Below are 23,808 nucleotides of genomic sequence, written 5' to 3' on the forward strand. Positions count from 1 at the left end.
CATTAACACTGGAACGCCCAACGCATGTCCAACTTACACGGACGCCCAAGCCTCCCAAAAAAGTTGGAACGGTAACTTCAACTCGCTGGTTCTCGGGCATTACTCAACCAATCGGGACGATTCTTGTTTCCAGTGATTTGTTAGGATGTCTAGATGATCCCAAAATTTTGCAGAACTTGATTTGAACAAATCTGTAATTTTTGCAACCAAAAACATCGTTCCACCTTTTTTTAAAACGACTGCCTCCGCGGAATTTTTGGCGAATTTTTTTTTACACGCGAAAAAAAAAGTTGGAACGATGTTTTTGATCGCAAAAATTACAGATTTGATCAAATTAAGTTCTGCAAAGTTCTAGAACCATCTAGACATCCTAACAAATCACTGGAAAGAAGAATCATCTTATTTGGTTGAGTTATGCCCGAGAACCAGCGAGTTGAAGTTACCGTTCCAACTTTTTTGGAGCCTTGGGCGTTGGAATGTTAAACAACCCCTTTGTTGCGTTGGGCGATTTTCTCATTGACCCATCTATAGAGGACCCTTTGTTTGGGCCGATATTTGCTGCCTTTCTGTTCCAGCTATCGTTTTCAACGACAGCGACCACAATCGTCAGTGGGGCAATGGCTGAAAGGTGAGTACCTTGCTAGTAATCAATTTGAAAAGAGTTTCATAGGGGAGAGTGGGGAAAGTTGAGCCTGTATCTCGTCAGCGCGAGGATAAAATAACATACAATGTTTTAGAAAAATGTGTGAAATTGACTCAAAATCATTGCAAATACAAATAAGAACAAAAATGTTCAGATTGAGTAAGACACATTTTTCCTAAACGTAATACTAAAAACTTCTCTCATTGTATTGATATGTGTTAAAAGGCATAAAATTCATTTGCAACATAACTTGTATGCATCAATTATTTCATGAACTTGTCAACTGCAACACCCTAACGCACTTAATGTTAAATTAATCGTTCTACAATTTTTACAATCAAATTAAATAGATGCCGCAAAGGAGACAGTCAAAACACTTTTGTGATAACCATTCATAAAACATAACATAGCTTGAATTTTGTTGGTTTTAGTGAGTGAAGTAATTATTTTGGTATTATTTTTATGTATTCATGGAGAGAACCAAAGTTTGTTTACATCCGTAAGAAAAATGTGTTCCAAATTTGTGAATTTCAAGGATCAAATTTTTTCTCCAAAAACTTGATATAAAAGTTAAAATTTGCAGTTGTTCGATACAGCATTCGAAAGATCGCAAGAGAAGCTTTCAAATAAAGGTAAAAGCGATTCGTCAAGTTCAATTATCAATTTGCTACAATTTGTTGGACATTAGCCGATCTGTAAACTGTTCCGAATACGAGGGATGACTGTACAGTGTACACGGATTTCTGACTTACTGTAGTTTGAACAATTTTTCAAATGTTCAATAAAAGTATCGACTTTGTGCTGATATTTCGGTTGCCAAATTTTGGATTAGGTTTTTGAATATTTTTCATATTTGACTTGATATATTTTGAACACAAACGTGCAGGTTTTATGTTAATTGTTGTTAGTTATCTCTAAAATAACGAATTCATTTTGTTTGTATAAAAATGCTTAGGTTCAAAGAACTAATCTGATCAAATATGATGTTTGAAAAGTCATACACACAAAAAAATAATTTCGAATGTAACACTTTTGCACGACATTAAGAGGCAGTATTTGTAGATTCTGCTCGGTTTGTTCTAGAGGTCGTATCGAGGTGCTCCGATTTGGATGAAACTTTCAGCGTTTGTTTGTCTATACATGAGATGAACTCATGTCAAATAAGAGCCCTCTACGACAAAGGGAAGTGGGTTAAAACGGGCATTGATCTTTGAGGTCCAAAACACATAAAAATCTTAAAATTGCTCGCATTTCTGTAAAACTTCATCAATTCCAACTCTCTTAGAAGCATTCGAAAGGTACTTTGAAGCCCTTCAAAATGTGCTATAGACATCCAGGATTGGTTTGACTTTTTCTCATAGCTTTTGCAAATTACTGTTAAAAATGGATTTTTTTAAAACCTTAATAACTTTTGGCCACAGCCTCCAACACCCATACTCCCACAGGTCAAAAGTTAGTGAATTGCATGGACTATAAGCCTACGGTATTAACTTTTTGGCCAATCGCAGTTTTTTCTCATAGTTTTACGATTTTTCTAGAACAAACATTTTACAACGTAAGTTTTTGCCCTGTAGGCCTCCATAGCGGCACTTTTTGGTCTCAATTTTGATATATTCGGAATCCTCGGGCAATTTCACGTAAGTTAGAAGTATTAGAGTTGTAATTTTGATTTAAAAAATAATTAAATAAAACATTTTTGAAAAAAGAAATAGATCTTATTTACCCTATGATCAATACGTCAAAAGCTGTACCAAGTAGGCGAAAACTTGTTTTACCCCTAATCCGTCAAAATGCTAAATAATATTTTAATTAATTCTAAATGGCATTTTTTCCAATCAAATTCGAAATTCCAACACCTCAATCTAATGTAAAATTTTCGGAGGATTTCGAATATGTCAAAATTAAGGCCAAAAAGTGCCGCTGTGGAGGCCTACAAGGCAAAAACTTACGTTGTAAAATGTTTGTTCTGAGCAATTCTCTACGAAATCGGTCTTTTTTCTTCAATTTTAATTTTTGTATTTTTTAATCCGACTGAAACTTTTTTGGTGCCTTCGGTATGCCCAAAGAAGCCATTTTGCATCATTAGTTTGTCCATATAATTTTCCATACAAATTTGGCAGCTGTCCATACAAAAATGATGTATGAAAATTCAAAAATCTGTATCTTTTGAAGGAATTTTTTGATCGATTTGGTGTCTTCGGCAAAGTTGTAGGTATGGATACGGACTACACTGGAAAAAAATAATACACGGTAAAAAAAATTTGGTGATTTTTTTATTTAACTTTTTATCACTAAAACTTGATTTACAAAAAAACACTATTTTTAATTTTTTTATTTTTTGATATGTTTTAGAGGACATAAAATGCCAACTTTTCAGAAATTTCCAGGTTGTGCAAAAAATCATTGACCGAGTTATGAATTTTTTAATCAATACTGATTTTTTCAAAAAATCGAAATTTTGGTCGTAAAAATTTTCAACTTCATTTTTCGATGTAAAATCAAATTTGCAATCAAAAAGTACTTTAGTGAAATTTTGATAAAGTGCACCGTTTTCAAGTTATAGCCATATTTAAGTGACTTTTTTGAAAATAGTCGCAGTTTTTTATTTTTTAAAATTAGTGCACATGTTTGCCCAGTTTTGAAAAAAATATTTTTGAAAAGCTGAGAAAATTCTCTATATTTTGCTTATTCGGACTTTGTTGATACGACCTTTAGTTGCTGAGATATTGCAATGCAAAGGTTTAAAAACAGGAAAATTGATGTTTTCTAAGTTTCACCCAAACAACCCACCATTTTCTATCGTCAATATCTCAGCAACTAATGGTCCGATTTTCAATGTTAATATATGAAACAATTGTGAAATTTTCCGATCTTTTCGAAAAAAATATTTTCAAAATTTTCAAATCAAGACTAACATTTTAAAAGGGCGTAATATTGAATGTTTGGCCTTTTTGAAATGTTAGTCTTGATTTGAAAATTTTGAAAATATTGTTTTCGAAAAGATCGGAAAATTTCACAAATGTTTCATATATTAACATTGAAAATCGGACCATTAGTTGCTAAGATATTGACGATAGAAAATGGTGGGTTGTTTGGGTGAAACTTAGAAAACATCAATTTTCCTGTTTTTAAACCTTTGCATTGCAATATCTCAGCAACTAAAGGTCGTATCAACAAAGTCCGAATAAGCAAAATATAGAGAATTTTCTCAGCTTTTCAAAAATATTTTTTTCAAAACTGGGCAAACATGTGCACTAATTTTAAAAAATGAAAAACTGCGACTATTTTCAAAAAAGTCACTTAAATATGGCTATAACTTGAAAACGGTGCACTTTATCAAAATTTCACTAAAGTACTTTTTGATTGCAAATTTAATTTTACATCGAAAAATGAAGTTGAAAAATTTTTACGACCAAAATTTCGATTTTTTGAAAAAATCAGTATTGATTAAAAAATTCATAACTCGGTCAATGATTTTTTGCACAACCTGGAAATTTCTGAAAAGTTGGCATTTTATGTCCTCTAAAACATATCAAAAAATAAAAAAAATTAAAAATAGTGTTTTTTTGTAAATCAAGTTTTAGTGACAAAAAGTTAAATAAAAAAATCACCAAATTTTTTTTACCGTGTATTATTTTTTTCTAGTGTAGTCCGTATCCATACCTACAACTTTGCCGAAGACACCAAATCGATCAAAAAATTCCTTCAAAAGATACAGATTTTTGAATTTTCATACATCATTTTTGTATGGACAGCTGCCAAATTTGTATGGAAAATTATATGGACAAACTAATGATGCAAAATGGCTTCTTTGGGCATACCGAAGGCACCAAAAAAGTTTCAGTCGGATTAAAAAATACAAAAAAAATCGAATGACCGAAATCCTAGAGAACTGCTCTTCTGGAAAAATCGTAAAACTATGAGAAAAACTGCGATTGGCCAAAAAGTTAATACCGTAAGCTTATAGTCCATGCAATTCCCTAACTTTTGACCTATGAGAGTATGGGTGTTGGAGGCTGTGGCCAAAAGTTATTAAGGTTTTAAAAAAATCCATTTTTAACAGTAATTTGCAAAAGCTATGAGAAAAAGTCAAACCAATCCTGGATGTCTATGGCACATTTTGAAGTGCTTCAAAAGACCTTTCGAATGCATCTAAGAGAGTTGGAATTGATGAAGTTTTACGAAAATGCGAGCAATTTTAAGATTTTGTATGTTTTTTTTTTTACCTCAAACTTCAAAGCCCGTTTTACCCCACTTCCCTTTGTCGTAGTGGGCTCATATTTGGCATGAGTTCATCTCATATATAGACAAACAAACGCTGAAAGTTTCATCCAAATCGGAGCACCTCGATACGACCTGTTTCACATCGGTGAAAAACTTGCTCTTAAACATTTAAATTTCATAGCAATTTGATGTAAATTTGCAACAAAATATACGTAAAAACATGATTTTAAGTGTGATTCAACCGTTTACGTCAAATCTCAAGTTTACATCAACTGAGCTTACATGTTATTCATTTTTTTTCCGTGCCGAGTAAATTCACATATTTTTTTCTGTGTACTTTTCAGCACTTTATTCAAAAAGTTATACTTTTCTACATTTTTTATTCAAACGGTTAATTGACAAAATACATGAATACTTGACTTATAATTCCGCTCAATGGGTGTTTTCCGATTTTCAAAAAATGTTGTATGGAACTCGTTGCAAAACTTGATTTTTTCTGCACTCGTCGTATTTAGCCAACTCGGTGAACCTCGTTGGATAAATGTACGACTCACGCTGAAAAAAAATCTATTTGCAACTTTTTGCTTAAACTACTATTACAGAACTGTTTATTTGGTACGATGAGTAGTTCTTCGCCAACTCACACGAAATCGGACAAAATTGCCCCGACCCCTCTTCGATTTGCTTGAAACTTTTGTCCCTGATCACGAATCCGAGGTCCGTTTTTTGATATCTCGTGACGGAGGGGCGGACCCCTTCAATTTTTTTTCCATTTCGGATTCTGCGGCCAAAATTACTGTAAGAAAGCTGATTTGGCTGTGGGACATATGCTTGCAACGTCGTGAATTAGTAGGCCTTGATTGTGAATTCTGTGAAATTTTGAACATTTGCACTTTTTTACACTAAACCCTAAAGATCGCCACTCTGGAGTGTTGAAATTTAATTTGCTCTAAAAGAAAAATGTTCATGGTGAAATAACCCACAAGCTGCATGCATTGATTTAATTGGGAAAATTTGGCTACCCTGAACCCTGGGTCCTGTCTCGGTGGAGCTGTTGGTAGGCAGTTGGACTAACAATCCGGAGGTCGTAGGTTTTAAATATGAGGGATTCCTTTTTTTATTTTTTTTTTTACTCTAAATCATGTATTAGTTTATTTTTACCGAAAGTATAAAATATTGTATAAGATACAAAACTTTATTTTACATGTCCTTTGGTTTCTAACCCTGCTCGGGTAGAATTGTTAATAATAGTCGTTTGACATGGCCACGTTTAACCATAAACTTATAGCAGGTCACAACAATAACACAATTATCTGACTGAGAAAATCAACAGGTGTAAAATGATCCAAGATTAGTTTAAAGTTGGCTGTCGCACGGCATGGCAGGAAGTTAGAATAGTTTCAACAGTCCGTTTTTCACCATGGATTTAACAACAACTGACAAAATACTTGCCAACACCACCGCAAACGAAACAATTTCGGGGTTTTTTGATGTAGGTGAAAGTGACGGAGCGTTCCTAATGATTTGTGCATTTTTGTTTGTCACTCGTCAAACCGGACTCGCGCTGCTCCAGTCGGGATTTGTAGACCAGAAAAACGAGGTCGACGTCATGATTCGGAATATCGTTGATAAGTTTCTGGGAGGTTTTTCATACTGGCTGTTTGGATTTGCATTCATGCTAGGCAAGAGCAAATTGCAAAATCCTTTCATCGGACTAGGGCGTTTTGCAGTGGATGTTTCGGTGCAAGATTCTCTGATGGGCCAAGTGTTGGTGGTTTTTCTTTTTGAACTGACATTTTCCACTATCGTTACCAGCATTGTTGGAGGAGCCATCGCTGAAAGGTACAAACAGAACATGGAATTAAACATTAAATTAAGAAGTTCACTCGTGGGGGTTGAAGTTTGAATAAACTGAACATAACATAAAACTGTTTTCCTTCAATTTACAGGTGCAACTTCAAAGCGTATTGCTTGTTCTCTTTTCTGAACACCATCGTGTACTGCATTCCGGCTGGCTGGGTTTGGGGCGAGCACGGATTTCTGAACAAATTGGGCGTCGTAGACATTGCCGGCAGTGGTCCGGTGCACGTCATCGGCGGATCTTCGGCGTTTGCGTCGGCAGTTATGCTTGGTCCGCGTTTGGGACGTTATGCCCACGGTACGGATCCCCTCCCGATGGGAAATCCGGTGAACGCTTGCATGGGACTGTTTGTGCTTTGGTGGGGCTGGTTGGCGTTCAATTCCGGAAGTACGTACGGAGTTAGCGGCTTCAAGTGGATTTACGCAGCGAGGGCAGCTGTAATGACCATGATGGGCTCGTTCGGAGGAGGAAGTTTTAGCATTGCGTAAGTATTTATTTTTAGGCATAACATACAATATAATTAAAACCCTTTTTTGAAGATATTCGATGATTCGTAACAAAGGTGGCATGGACATCGTGGACCTTATCAATGGAATCTTGGCGTCGCTGGTTTCCGTTACGGCAGGATGCTTCCTGTATCATGCCTGGGAAGCAATTCTCATAGGAGCTATTGGTTCAGCGTTGTGTTGCTTGAGCATGCCCTTGTTCGACAAAATGGGAGTGGATGATCCTGTGGGTGCCAGCGCAGTTCATGGAGTGGCAGGAGTGTGGGGTATTTTAATTCTTGTGGGAAATTAGAGATAATGGAGGTAACCATTATAAATTTTAATTCAAGGGGTACTTGCCGTAGGATTCTTTGCTGATAATCCTATACCACTGGGAACCACCAACGGAAGATCGGGATTGTTCAGGGGAGGCGGCTGGTATCTGATCGGAGTGCAATCCCTTTCAGCACTATGCTTGATGTGTTGGGCGATTTGTGTCACGTTCGCGTTACTCTGGATCATCAATAAGATCGTGCCTATTAGGATGGATCCAAATGAAGAGCTTCTGGGAGCTGATCTTATGGAGCATAGAATAAGACATTCACAGGTTTCACCATTAATCATTTTGAGTTACTATTTCATAAAACAACAATCTTATCACTTTTCAGATTGGAATTTCTCGAGCTCTATCGGCGTTAGCACCCTTGAAAGTTGATTTGGATGACGTACAAAAAGCACCGCCAATTGGACGCAATCCCGGCCACGAACAGTGCATCGATGAGATACGTGCTGCTAGTCAAAAGTTGTACGAGTGGCGATCCTTCATGGAAAAGGTTTCCCCACAGAAGAAGTTGGCAACGGATGTGGCGGCTACTGAAAACATAGCTGGCAATAGAGATTCTTTTAAGCTGGGTAACAAAAAACGCAATAAAAATAATACTCAAGCGCTCGGTTTAAGCGGACGATACAAAAACACTATTGGTGGACCCACTCAACCGTACACCATTGCTGGGCCTATCGACGAGAATCAAGCGCAGAAAAATGATCCAAATTTCGCTTGGATCGATTAATTACTCATAGCTGGTCTACATAAGAATATAATGCTCAACAGAATTTTGAAGAATGTATAATTGTTGACGCTTTTAGTTTTAAGTTACAATCATAACTTTAGTGAATAAACAAATAATTTTCGAAAGAAATTACCAAAAAATGTCATCAATCTGGAGCTCTATGAAAAAAACACTAAATCGCTTTAAAAATCCTTGAAACAGTTCTTTACTAAAAAAAAATACTAAATCCACTTGTGTAGTTGGCGCCTTCCTCACTATTTACGCAATAAAAAAGTACACAAATATCTCTTAAGAGGTCAAAACTCGAGACAGGTTTGCCAGATCTTCAATGTTTTGGACTCATTCGAAAGGTCTTACCTAACCTACGATGTATAACATGATGGTATTTGAGTTGATTTCCGGCCACTTATCTAACATCCGGATAAACACAAAAATACATTTTTATACATTATTTTTGAACTACTTATCTAAACTTTATAAAAATCAAAAGATACGTATAGGGCCTTAAACCAAATCGAATGCAACTGGTTCGGCCAAGCTCAGTTCAGCCAGTGCTGAGAACTCAGTGAGAGTTTTTGTCACATACACACCAAGTTTTCGATTCTGAGTCGACAGGTGGGTCTACGGGCTTTCTGTGAAAAGTTCATTTTTAGAGCAGGATTATAACCTTAACTCAGTGAGGAAGGCAAAACGGAAACGGACTTGTTTGTATTTTTGCCTTCCTCACTGAGAAAAGGCTACACAATCACTCGAAAAATTAACATTATAATTTGATTTCCAAGACCAGGTCAGCGCAACCTTTTTGGTTCAATTTTGACATTTTTGTTCGTCTAAATAACAACTTCCAATTTTTCATGGTATTTGATGGACCCCTTAGAGTCCACCCCCCCCCCTCCCCCCCCCCCTTTATACCTTAGAACTTCAATTAAACTTATCGATTTAAAATCGAATTCTGTGCAAATGATGATTTTTAACAAAGGCTCAAATGGCTTTTTTTCAAATTCGGTGTCTGTATTTTCTTGTCAAAAAGTCTGTTGGGCTTGCCAATCCAAGCAACTTTGTCGAAGACACCAAATTTTTATCTAGTAATCTAAGCCTTTTACTACTTAATTTGGAGAAAGCATCTGAGCAAACCTTCAAAAATATTTTTTTGAGCGTAGCAATTCAGGGTTAAGTTCTAGAGAAAAGAGATATTCGGAGATTTTAGAACTCTAAAATATAATTATATTGATTTTTTGGACTTAAGGGTAAAAAGTTACAGCCATTTTAAGGTAAAAAAAATGCAAATTTATAACATAAATATTAGGATGTAACAAAAATGACTTTTTGGTGGGCATTCAAGAGTTTATTCCGGTGAGCATTCTAAGCCCAAATCCAAAATATGAGCTTGTTTGGACGTAACAGGACCTGCGCTTTGCATTTGAATTTTAAATGGGATTTAACCCGTGAAAAAAAAAAATTTCAAAAAGATGTCACATTTTGAGGCATTTTGGTCACTGAAACGTTTATTTTCAACATCATTGGAGTGTACGCGGGTTAAATCCCATTTAAAATTCAAATGCAAAGCGCCAGCTCCTGTTACGTCCAAACAAGCTCATATTTTGGATTTGGGCTTAGTATGCCCACCGGAACAAACCCTTGAATGCCCGCCAAAAAAGTCATTTTTGTTACACTCTAATAAATATCTAAAAAAAACTCAGGGTTTTGAGTCTAAATTTCAAGGGAAAGAATTTCAAAAATTGTCCAACTAGGGGATCAGCATCGAGTTCCAGTCATATAAACATCTTGACATGCAATTACAGCTCATTAAAAGCGTTTTAAACTGACATCGAGAGATAATTAGCTCAATAAGAATTGAGCAAGCAAGTTTCAACCTAAAGTTTTGCAAAATCAGTTGTTTAAATAGTGAAAATTAGCAAATTGGATGAAGTTAGGAGGAGTACTAAACCTGTCAAACATACGAGAATTTCCTCTATATGTTTTCCCATGTAGTTTTGCCCGCTGAATCTGAATCTACCCTTTGAATTGAGCCAAAGTATTGAAATATCGATTTTTTTCTCATATTTGGGTTTTTATGATAATTTTTAAAACCTAAAATATTACCAAAAATCGATATTTTGACGCTTGGGCTCAATTCTGAGGACAGATTCAGATTTAGCGGGCAAAATCATGAGATAATATTTTGGTGTCTTCGTCAAAGTTGCTTGGATTGGCAAGCTCAACCACTTTCTAGAAGACCAAAAACACCCTAAAATTATTCTTGAGAAGCTAGATTTTCAAAATCACCCTAATTAGTGAACCACCCTAACTTTCATTTAAACCAATAGTTGCCCCTTCTTATTTGCAACCATTCTTTTGAAGATACAAAGAATTATATATTTAAAAGATACAAACAAATCTGTTCACATTGTAATGAAGCAATAACCTCTTGTTATTAAGCAGTTAATAACCAGATACCTGCATTTAATGTTGTCAACCCATGTTTGTGGGTCGACATGTTCTGCAGCCTTCCAGGTGCCTACATGGGAACAAACATTAATTTATTCCTATTTAAATCCACCTGAGCACAACGCATCATAAAATCCACCTCCAACATGGGCTCTGTTTACGATCATGCGTTTGGTCAAGCCCAACCAATAACGCACTTGCCCAAACTCAACTGGAAATCACGCTTGTGGGAAACAAGCTATCCAAAACCAGCAGACGAACCGTTGAATAATTCATCACGCCGAGCCTCATAATGCGCTCGGGCCCGAAACATTGTGCATGCTAATTTTCAATTAAATTTAATAAATATTAAAATCGATGACTTTGCAATTCCATCGGCCCGTGCAGTTTTCGACCAACAACGGTGTGGAGAGTTTTCCAGCAAGTGAAGCGTGCGTGGTTATGAAAATGGATTAATTGTGGAATCGATTTTGGTTTAGTCGCAGGCAGTCATTGATGAAACGCTACGCTTTGACTAGAAAAAAATGGGTTTTTGCAGTACAAAACACGAAGAGTAAATTTCAATTTCATCAGCAATATCACTTAGCAAGCAAAGTTGCAATTAGCACACTCAAATTTAGCACCGAAAATCGCTGTGAACTCCTCGGTATTTGCATAAAATAATTGAAATTGATGTATTTGCCGCCTGCAGAGTAGGTCCTCTATGAGATTTGGTAATCAGGGACGGCTCAATATAAACAGTTTGACATAAGATGATCAATTTATAACGAGATAAAACCAAGCTAATCATTTTTTAGATTTCTCTTCAATCATGAGCATGGTTGACTGCCAAACGAGTTGCTTCTCCGTTATTGACAGATCAGCTTAAATTAAAAAATGAATCAAAAATGATCCCTATTTTATTAGTCAATACTGGCGCCTTCCCAAGAAGCCTGCAGTTCAACCAATGTTAGTCCAATACTTGAATTTTCGGAATCATCAGATATGGAGTTTGTAGCTACATTCCTGACGACATTGCATGAGAGTTCAATTTGTTGGGTGGTGACGCGCGGTCAATTATGTGGCATTGTGTGTGAAAAGAAAAGAATTTTATTTCGTGTTTCATCCTGGTTGGCTTGCCCACAAGCAGAAGAAAATCAGTTCAATTTGTTGGGTGGTGACGCGTGGTCAATTGTGTGGCATTGTGTGTGAAAGGAAAAGAGTTTTATTTCGTGTTTCATCCTGATTGGCTTGCTCAAGTCCTTCCTACATCATCGTTGATCGGGAGGCACGACGTCGTGTGAATTGTTGCATTAAAATAAGTTTAAGTATTACTGTAAATGACTGTAAAAAAGTCCTTCCTATATCATCAATGTCGTCTGGGTAATCGTGATGAAAAATTACATTTATTCAGTATTTAAATACCGCGAGTGTTTTGGTGTGCTAATTAGAAAGACCTTCCCATAGCATCGTTGCTCGGAAGGCTCGCCGACGGGTTTGTTATGAAAGTCCTCCCCATAGCATCGTAGCTCGGGAGGCATCGAAAAGCCAATACCTTATCCTACTTACCCAAAAAAAAATAATCACGTGATGCTTGAAGGAGATGCTGTGGATTCAACGGTCTCAAGCGGTATCAACAAGTATATAGCGAAAAACTGTGTGCTTGATGAGTCTGCAACTTCAACTATCGGACTAACATTCCTCCCTTTCGTTGAACTGCAGGCTTCTTGGGAGGGCGCCGGTATTGACTAATAAAGTAGGGATCTTCAGAGGTTAAACAGTGAACGGATGGTTGGCTCCCACTGATCATTTTTGATTCATTGTTTAACTTCAGCTGATCTGTCAATAACGGAGTAGCAACTCATTGGCAGTCAACCATGCTCATGTTCATGCTCATGCTCACATTCCTGACGACATTGCATGAGACCTTTGAATCCACAGCATCTCATCCAAGAGCCACGATGCTATAGGAATAATGTTTATCTTTTTAATGATTTTTCCTGAAATTTATATTTCTTAAACCACAGCACACACAAAAAAAACCCAATTTTATCCCACCTGGGGTGAGATAGAGCCTTTCTTACAAAACAAAGATAACGGCAGTTATTTAAATAGCAAAATAAAGAATGGTCCAGAACAACTTATTTTTGAGTCAGAGAATTAGCTCACAATTTGCGATGTTCGTAATGTTTTCTGGCTATCGATAAATCGTTCGTATTCTCTGAGTGTTTTTTCACTTTTCAAAATATCGAATTAACGAGAAAACAAAATAATTCCGTCTTGCTCCGGAGCGTTAAAGCGGTTACAAAATGACTGGCTGTAAACGATGTAACGGTAAAGCCGCTTAAAAGTTCTTGAATGCTTTAAAACGCCTACTGAAATTTACTAAACTGACATTCAGGCGTTAGGCAAAATTGTTAATAAGCAAGCCAAAAAAATATGTAGTATGCATTTAGGCGTTTTGGGATAGGGAAGCAAACCCTATACCTTTCTTTAGTAAGACAGGCAAAAATGGAAATTTTCTAAAATCTGAACGGTGAATCCGAATGAGATCAAATTTGTTTCAGAACCTCAATTATGGTCTAGATTATGATACAGAGAAAAAATAAATAAAATGCCAAAGGAAAAGTTTTGGAATTTGGTGCAAAATTGGCTCTTACCTTTTTTAGGGGTTTTTTCCTCTCACCGTAAATTAGTCCAACAGTTGTAAATCAAGAACCACATAACCGACATGGATGAAAATTTGGGAGGATGTAGGGCTCAAAAAATGCATTTTTTTCGGATAAATAAACGATGTCAATATTTTAATTTTCGACCGGATTTTAATTTGAAAACAACCTGATCAGGTGAAAACATACTCCGAGTCCCCTAAAAAAATAGATAAATACTACCACAAAACTGAGCACTTCACGCGTGCTCTACGGTAAATAAATCCCCATAATTCGGATATTGGAGTTAGACCAATTCTGTCATTGTCAATCGATCGAGCGTCAAAAATCGATCGACCATGTTTTTTTTGAAGATTTTTCGAATGAATATTTCTCGAGAAGTGATTTGATAATGAAGCTTGATTTTGAGTCGGAGCCAAAAGCAAACCCTATACCTTTCTTTAGTAAGAAATGCAACACATTTTTTGCTGATTGCCTTTAATTGGTAATTTCAACAACAAAGTAAAATACTTGATAAATTCGAAATTTTTCGTCGAACACGATCAACCAATCTCAAATTCAAACATCACCAAGCAACAAACATCAAATAATGCTTCCCGCTGAGTGTGCTACTCAATTACATTAACGGCAAACAACATTTTCGCTGGAGTGACATCATCGACCGTCATCATCGCGTGTTGGACCAAAAATTACGGTCCCAATCTGGTCAATCAGGGTTTCGGAATTCCATCCTGACGTCCATCAGGCACCACCACGACCACCACAACGATGCAGCAATATTGGTCAAACACAGGAGGACGCCGATAGGATAGATTAAATAAGGCTTTGTTTACAAATCAGCGGGGCAAAATTTTCCACGAACTTCATTAGGACAACTCTCACCACCCTCAAACGAGTGAAGGGGTGGTTTTCCGTGGTGTTTGCGGCAAATGCAGAACTCAAATAAAATTTCCAAGCTTATCGCAGGCACACCCACTCACATGAACACAGAACTCTGTGTCAATAGAATTAGCATCGGTTCTGCTGATGGGCATGTGGGACTGCGCCACATTGGCTGCAGCATCTGATGATGAGTTGTGTTGGTGTTGCGTGTGTACTTATGGAATTACACCTTCTATGGATGGTTGCGAAAAACTTTCTGATCGAAAATCCGGTGGAAGATGGCTTGGTTGAAGATTTCCAGTAGGCCAAAATGAAAAGCATTTTATTTTGTGTAAAATATCACTGGATAGAAACCCTTTCAAAGTCTCAGTAGATTTTCTAAGCCCAAGTTGCCTAGAAATTGATAATTGGGAATAGAACCAACTCCACCGGAACCAGATTCTCATTACCGTGAAAGCCATACATTGCCAGCCGTTCCCATCTCCATCGCGCACCAGGGACAAGGAAAGCGATTTGAAAGACGGGAAGATCACTTCCATTTTTAAGAGGATAAGGGAAAATCTCCACGGTATCCCCATATAAGCTTCGCTTGGAGTTGGACGTTGGATCGCAATCCAAAGGTTGTCAGTTCGAACCCTGGGGTGGAAGGTTTCTTGGAGTAGAAACAGGTTTGTGTGGACTCCTGGGTTCGAGCAGAAACCTGGGGCGGATGGTTTGATTTTTGATATAATTTGTGTAATTAATGTGATTTACGTTATTTATGTTATTTATGTATTTTTTGATATTGAAGTAATTTATGTATTTTTTTGTTATTTTTGTAATTTATGTTATATGTGTAATTTATGTAATTTATGTAATTTATGTAATTTATGTAATTTATGTAATTTATGTAATTTATGTAATTTATGCAATTTATGTAATTTATGTAATTTATGTAATTTATGTAATTTATGTAATTTTTGTGATTTATGTAATTTATGTAATTTATGTAATTTATGTAATTTTTGTAATTTGTGTAATTTATGTAATTAATGTAATTAATTTAATTTATGTAATTTATGTAATTTATGTAATTAATGTAATTAATGTAATTAATGTAATTTATATAATTTATGTAATTTATGTAATTTATATAATTTATGTAATTTATGTAATTAATGTAATTTATGTAATTTATGTAATTTATGTAATTTATGTAATTTATGTAATTTATGTAATTCATGTAATTTATGTAATTTATGTAATTTATGTAATTTATGTAATTTATGTAATTAATGTAATTTATGTAATTTATGTAATTAATGTAATTTATGTAATTTATGTAATTTATGTAATTTATGTAATTTATGTAATTTTTGTAATTTGTGTAATTTATGTAATTAATGTAATTAATTTAATTTATGTAATTTATGTAATTAATGTAATTAATGTAATTTATATAATTTATGTAATTAATGTAATTTATGTAATTTATGTAATTTATGTAATTTATGTAATTTATGTAATTTATGCAATTTATGTAATTTATGTAATTTATGTAATTTATGTAATTTATGTAATTTATGTAATTTATGTAATTTATGTAATTTATGTAATTTATGTAATTTATGTAATTTATGTAATTTATGTAATTTATGTAATTTATGTAATTTATGTAATTTATGTAATTTATTTAATTTATTTAATTTTTGGACTCGCAATCCATGTTGATGGTAGGCTTTAACTATATAGGGAATTAGAACATCCCATCTTGCCAGCAAAGTAGTCTAACCTGTTACGGTGGTTGATTTACACATAATAACTCCTAGGAGTTCTTGTATGACCTAAGGCGACCCCAAATTTATTTGGATTTGTAAACATAAAATTAACGTTCTAACCCATATTTTGACCTTACAAACTACTAGGTTACCGTGGACGACTCAAGAGGTATATTGCCTGCCCTCTTAATATCATGAATCCGGTCTTGTGACCATGATAATCGCATTGGAGAGGTACGATTTAGGGCTTGATCCATTATTTCTAAAATGAATCTTAATGTAATGAATTGTAATTGAGATTATAAAAATACATTTGGCAATAATTTTTGAAATTTGTTTATCTCGAGCGGAAATCTGTTTTTAAAGAAATACATTAAGTTCATTTTTGGACAGTACTGTACACATTGCTTTAATTTAAATCAAACCTGCCTCATTTCGTAGCAAGAACGGAAAACCCATCAATAACATCGTCTTATAATCTCCAGCAGCGTACAATTTTTCATCATTAGCCCGGGTGCACACGTCAATAAACTGCCTGCCCTGCCATTCACTGTCGCTGTCATCGACTGAGCCTCCTCAACGGCTGGCCCAAATCTGTGCAAAAACATACTTGAAAGTTTCAGTGCTGCCAGTTTTTAAAAACTTTTTTCGAGGCTGAAATTTCATACTTGTGGATTTTTTCTAATTTTAGATTTATAAGGTGTAGTTAGACTTTGATTTCCAAGAATGTTAATTTACTCAAAATAATAATTTATCGGCAACACTTCTCCGTTTTCTTGCAGTAAAATTGTCGATCTGGTCATGATGGCAAGCCAAACGAGAAAAACCCAAAGAAAGCCAAAATTTGCTAATGACCAGGGATTACATAGTCAAAGTTAATGAGCGAAAAACGAAGCTAAAGCTATTAAGGACGAAGGGACTATTGATTGGAGCAATGTGACGAGCAGCTCTGATGTAGGGCAATAAGAAATGACACAGAAACGTCGAATGAAACGATAAATCACGAAACTTAAGTTTCGTCAACATGTTACAAATACATTTAAATTTTTTAATTAACATTTAAAGCGTTTTTTTATTTATTGATATTATTATTTTATGAAAATTACCGTAGTTTTCAAAATCAATAGTCTCTTCAAGTGCAACTTCTCACGTACCAATTAATGATTTACCCTTGCAAACAAGTGAATGCAACCCCTCCACACTGCATGTTGCATATTTCTCGAGGGCTATTGAATATTAGCTGACCAACAACCGAAGCTGTGTGAAACCTGTGAACCGAGGGGAAAAGTATCATTCCGTCCGACAGCCAGCCGGAGCAGTTCGTGTCCCTGGGGCGATGCAGCTGAACGCCAGCTAATAAATATTTGCAACTGTTTGGCTTAGGCTTGGCTGGCTTCAAACATGGTTCTGCCACTGCCACTGCAACGAGCCGGGTCGGCACTCCTCAAAGTGGCCACTTGAAATTCATTGGCCCCGGCCTAGTTGGAGTGGCGCCGTGTGCCGGTCTCTATCGGCACGTTTTCCTATATTCTATGGCATTTTATGGTGAAAATCAAGCCTCGTACACAGAAAAAAAAATCATGGTAATATTACATCTGGGAAGGGGTACATCTTTTATGTCAGAAAAAAGGTGTAATTTTACCTCTGGAAATGTGTAATTTTACCACTTTTCTGGTGTAATGTCACTTTTTCCGTCTAAATTGAGGTAAAATTACATCATAAAAGAGGTAATATTCAACCTTCCAAAATTAAAGCTTCCAAATTTAAATTATTTTTTTCTGTGTAGCAAGAGAGACTCTTGCAGTGAAAGATTTTAATTAATCAAAAGGAGTTGGAAAAACTCATCAAGGTGTGTGCGTAGAAGGTGTGGTGTACACGTTTTTGGGATTGTGAGCTTAAGAAGGATTTGAACATGTGTCTAAACTTGTTTGTTATGAAAATCAAATTCAGAAATACAAAAATGCAAATTTACTAAAATACAAAAATACAAAAATACAAAAATACAAAAATACAAAAATACAAAAATACAAAAATACAAAAATACAAAAATACAAAAATACAAAAATACAAAAATACAAAAATACAAAAATACAAAAATACAAAAATACAAAAATACAAAAATACAAAAATACAAAAATACAAAAATACAAAAATACAAAAATACAAAAATACAAAAATACAAAAATACAAAAATACAAAAATACAAAAATACAAAAATACAAAAATACAAAAATACAAAAATACAGAAACACAAAAATACAAAAATACAAAAATACAAAAATACAAAAATACAAATATACAAAAATACAAAAATACAAAAATACAAAAATACAAAAATACAAAAATACAAAAATACAAAAATACAAAAATACAAAAATACAAAAATACAAAAATACAAAAATACAAAAATACAAAAATACAAAAATACAAAAATACAAAAATACAAAAATACAAAAATACAAAAATACAAAAATACAAAAATACAAAAATACAAAAATACAAAAATACAAAAATACAAAAATACAAAAATACAAAAATACAAAAATACAAAAATACAAAAATACAAAAATACAAAAATACAAAAATACAAAAATACAAAAATACAAAAATACAAAAATACAAAAATACAAAAATACAAAAATACAAAAATACAAAAATACAAAAATACAAAAATACAAAAATACAAAAATACAAAAATACAAAAATACAAAAATACAAAATACAAAAATACAAAAATACAAAAATACAAAAATACAAAAATACAAAAATACAAAAATACAAAAATACAAAAATACAAAAATACAAAAATACAAAAATACAAAAATACAAAAATACAAAAATACAAAAATACAAAAATACAAAAATACAAAAATACAAAAATACAAAAATACAAAAATACAAAAATACAAAAATACAAAAATACAAAAATACAAAAATACAAAAATACAAAAATACAAAAATACAAAAATACAAAAATACAAAAATACAAAAATACAAAAATACAAAAATACAAAAATACAAAAATACAAAAATACAAAAATACAAAAATACAAAAATACAAAAATACAAAAATACAAAAATACAAAAATACAAAAATACAAAAATACAAAAATACAAAAATACAAAAATACAAAAATACAAAAATACAAAAATACAAAAATACAAAAATACAAAAATACAAAAATACAAAAATACAAAAATACAAAAATACAAAAATACAAAAATACAAAAATACAAAAATACAAAAATACAAAAATACAAAAATACAAAAATACAAAAATACAAAAATACAAAAATACAAAAATACAAAAATACAAAAATACAAAAATACAAAAATACAAAAATACAAAAATACAAAAATACAAAAATACAAAAATACAAAAATACAAAAATACAAAAATACAAAAATACAAAAATACAAAAATACAAAAATACAAAAATACAAAAATACAAAAATACAAAAATACAAAAATACAAAAATACAAAAATACAAAAATACAAAAATACAAAAATACAAAAATACAAAAATACAAAAATACAAAAATACAAAAATACAAAAATACAAAAATACAAAAATACAAAAATACAAAAATACAAAAATACAAAAATACAAAAATACAAAAATACAAAAAAAATTCAAGCTACTTGCTTCCTTCAAACAAATTTGCTCATTAATCTGAGGATTTGTTCAATTTTTTCCTCCTCTCTCGTTCACTGAATTGTTCCAAAGAAACACCACGCAGCGAGCATCGCAGCGGAATCAATCCGAAATTAATTAGTTCGCTGGGAGCTTTTCTTTGGCTCCAACTTTGGCTCATTAATTCCGTGCAGCGCAGCTCGGGCAAGAAGTTGGAAAAACTTTCTGCATGTTGTAACAAATTTTTCACAATGTCTCCCGTCGGTCGGCCGACTTCCGCTTCTGACCTTGCCCCCAACGTTACATTTCTTTGCGTCACGTGGCCTGGCTCGAATTGCAAGAGGGTCGTGGAGGGTGGAAGCTAATTAATGCACAAGCGCCAACCCGTGGAAAAAGGGCAAATGTTTGGGTTTTCCTCAGTTGGCCACTTGGCCAAAGCCAAGAAAAAAAGGGCAAGGACGGTGTGTACGGTGAAAAGGAGGATTTAACATTCATGAAGTCGCTCGGCCTAGGAAAACGCCTCCAGAATTGTCGTTTCTAGGTGGGCGGAAAAGTCTGATTTCGGAAAATCTCAGCAAATTCCTTTGCAGCTAACAATGTGCCAGGGTCTAGTGTAAAATGACACGTGAAAGTAGGGAATCGTGGGAAATTTTAACGGTTCCTTTCTGCACATTTTGTCACGAGACAACCCTATTTTAGCAACCGTTGTGCAAATTCATGCTGGCTCACGGCTTTTCATCACCACGCCTAGGCGATATTTGACACGGTGGATGAGCTGTGAATAGTCGTCGTCAGCCAGCAGAATACCAGGTTCAGCATTTTCAGCACAGTGTCAAAGTGGAGAACGCGCTAACGCGAATTTTACCAGGCACGATTTGCCACTTGACACTCCGTCACTTATTTTACACAGATGACAGAGTCGGTCCTGAAGCGCAAAGTGTCAGTAACGTGCTCGTTGTGCTACACGCCATTATAGTTGAAGCGTTACACAGGCCGTGCTTACAACCATAAACAGGTATTTGATGAAAAAATATCAATGGAGCCTATACATTTTGTTTAGAAATTAAAATGTACTCACTGACATTAAACTGCAGCTATTCTTACAATCAGTGAAGAGATCAACCGTCTACACGTTAGATCCACAGAATCGCTAACAGAGGAATATAGATAAAGAGTGCAAATGCCAAAGAAGGCCATGATTGCATTCAACCTCTCCGTGACTTGCAAGCTTCGGTTCGAGTCTCGGTTATACGTGTTACTTTTTTACGAAGAACTCCGAATTAGGATTCTATTCGGCTTGCCTTTTCTACTTCAAAACTGGTAAACACTGGTTTAAACATAATTTCGTCGTTCTTCGTCATTTTGGTTATGTCTGTTACATAACATTCCAATGACAGAGTCTTCACAAATTTATTAGAAGTTTTGACCACTCAAGTTTGGGTGAATCTTCTGTAATGTTGTGTGAAAAAGAGAAAATTGAAAATCATCTTTCTATCATAGCAATTTTCAAACAAATCACAGGAAATTTGATGATTTGTGAAAATTTTAATAATCCCATGGAACAAATAACTTCAAATCTCACCAAATGCACCTGAGATGGCGCAGCTGAAGATAATGCTATTTTCGGCAATAGCTCATCTCTAAAACCGCAAACCTGGAATCCGCCCACCTTTCAGCTGAAATCACTGGTGACCAAAAATGATGATACCTCCATCTTCTTGTTCTTATTCCGTGTCCCACCCCACGTGCAGAACTTTCCCACACAGTCTGTCTCTCCCTGGCAGTAATGGCAGCCCATTCATTTCGCCTGGAGCGTCCTCGCAGCAGGTGGTCTCGAAAGGGTTTTGCAGCGAAAATCTCCCTCTCTCGAGGCGAATTTATTAAAAAGGTGCAAAAAGAATTACGACCATCCGGACGCAGATTTATTTGCTTTTTCCTGTGGACTCACCACCAACCGGGCCGTCGTCGGGCAAGCCGGATTCAGATCCGGATCGATGTCCGCTTTTTTTTTTGTCTCTGGCACACGTACCACGACAGGTGAGGCACACTCGCACGCACACATACAGTCAAATCTGGGCGGTTATGCTAGATTGCCAGAAAATTTTCCATCCGGATTTGGTGAACCCGAAATGGGTCGCACCTTGTTTATTGAATGATTTGGCCGCAGAAATCTGGCGCCAATTGTTTTTTTTCCCTCGGGCCGCATTGTCACAGTTTTGTTTTTGGCAGCTGAACGGATGGTAGGCAAAACGGTGCAAAAACCCATAGAGTTAACGTAGCTATGGATTTAAAATTTTCGGATTTTCATACATAATTTTGATTATTTTCTTTTTTCAAATAAAGATTCACAATAATGTATCAATGTTTCAACCTGATTCTCAATAAACTTATATATAAAGCATGTTCCGAGAGGAAGCTGTGTCGTTTCTTTCACTTTTTCCGGGCAAAAATCGAGTACGAAGCTGTCAAACCAAAACTGTCAGTCACCAAAGTCTCACCCAAACAACCCACCATTTTCTAATGTGGATATCTCAGCAACTAATAATCTGATTTACAATGTTAACATATGAAACATTCGTGAAATTTTGCTTTTCGATCATTTTGAAAACAATATTTTCAACATTTTCAAATCAAGACAAACATTTCAAAAGGGCCAAACATTCAATATCACGCCCTTTTGAAGTGTTAATCATGATTTAAATTTTTTGAAAATATTGTTTTCGAAAAAATCGAACAATTTTACAAATGTTTCATATTTAAACATTGTAAAACGGACCAATAGTTGCTGAGAAAACGACATTAGAAAATAATGGATTGTTTGAGTGAGACTTAAAAAAATCAATTTTCCTGTTTAAACCATTGCATGGCAATATCTCAGCAACTAAGGGTCGTATGGAAAAGCAAAATATAGAGAATTTTCTCAACTTCTCATTGTTTTTTTCAAACATGATTTTAAAAAATGAATAACTGCGAATATTCAAAAAAAATACCTCAACTTTGCTATAACTTGAAAATCAAAATTGATCAAAATTTTACTAGAGTTCTTTTTGATTGCAAATTTAATTTTACATTGAAAAATGAAGTTGTAAAATTTTTGCGACCAATATTTCGATTTTTTTTAACCAGTATTGATTCAAAAAAGCATTACTCGGTCAAAGATTTTTTGTCCGTTCTGATTTTTTTTTGAAAAGTTGGCTTTTGGTGTCCCTTAAAACATATCAGAAAAAATAAAAATAATGTTTCTTTGCAAATAAAGTTTGAGTGACAAAAAGTGAAATTAAAAATCACCAATTTTTTTCCCCAGTATAATTTTTTTCAGTGTAGTATCCATACCTACAACATTACCGAAGACATCGAATCGATCAAAAAAATTTTGGGCATACCAAAAGGACCAAAAAAATTCAGCCGGATTAAAAAAAATAATTTAAAAAAAGACCGATTTCGTAGAGTACTGTTCAGACGACTAATGATCTGAAATCAATTAAAAATACATTTCCCTGAGTTGATAGGCAAATTTCACATGTTTGGAATCTTTTCTAATATTTAGATTTTAGTCAAATTCTAATGTACTACACCACAAAAAGTTAATACTTTCGCAAAAAAAATCTGTACTTACACTTGTTTTAAGAGTAAAGATTGGTTTGGATGGGATTGGCGAATAATGCATTTTGAAAGACTTATTTAACATTGAAACGTTAACAACATGGCTTTTAATTTCATATATCAAAAAATTAATATCGATTTGCAAAAACGTGGAAAATTACTCGCGTGATACATTTTGTGCCAGAAACGTTCAACCGGTACAACTATTGAACCGGTTGGATGACTATTCATGAAATTTTGGGAAGTTAGATATGTCGCATGAATATGTTTCTGATGAAAAGTCATGTTTTTATTCTCTTACGGATGTTAGTATATAAAACAATAAAAGTTTACTTAACTTTTTTAGTAAAACTTTATAGAAAGCGTAGTCTTTTTATATTTTTAACATAAAGTTCAGGTGAGAACCTTTCCAAAGCACTATAAAATTTTGAGTTTTGGTCATGTTTTGCATAAGATATAAATTTAACAAATTTACTGTAACGCATTTTGCTCGGATATTTTTTCGTACACCCCTCCCCCCCGAACCCCGCCCCAAAATCCACTAATTTGC

General features: G+C 34.3%; 1 protein-coding gene across 1 annotated transcript; it reads left to right on the forward strand.

The window, feature by feature from the left end:
• Positions 1-6,287: 6,287 nt before the first annotated feature.
• On the forward strand, positions 6,288-8,377 carry LOC120428723 (putative ammonium transporter 2). Its single transcript, XM_039593796.2, has 5 exons — positions 6,288-6,709; positions 6,817-7,212; positions 7,268-7,500; positions 7,564-7,820; positions 7,882-8,377. The coding sequence occupies exons 1-5, from the start codon at positions 6,288-6,290 to the stop codon at positions 8,281-8,283; spliced, it is 1,710 nt and encodes a 569-aa protein (XP_039449730.2). The 3' UTR covers positions 8,284-8,377.
• The last annotated feature ends 15,431 nt before the right edge of the window (positions 8,378-23,808 follow it).

Source organism: Culex pipiens, chromosome 2 (genome assembly GCF_016801865.2).
Source record: "Culex pipiens pallens isolate TS chromosome 2, TS_CPP_V2, whole genome shotgun sequence".
Classification (NCBI taxonomy): Eukaryota; Metazoa; Arthropoda; class Insecta; order Diptera; family Culicidae; genus Culex; species Culex pipiens.

Bases quoted from the DNA above. Each gene is read 5' to 3' on its own strand.
- LOC120428723 (XM_039593796.2), top strand. From the start codon at position 6,288: ATGGATTTAACAACAACTGACAAAATACTTGCCAACACCACCGCAAAC. The intron at 6,710-6,816 runs GTACAAACAGAA...TTCAATTTACAG, and splicing joins GGAGGAGCCATCGCTGAAAG to GTGCAACTTCAAAGCGTATT. The intron at 7,821-7,881 runs GTTTCACCATTA...ATCACTTTTCAG, and splicing joins ATAGAATAAGACATTCACAG to ATTGGAATTTCTCGAGCTCT.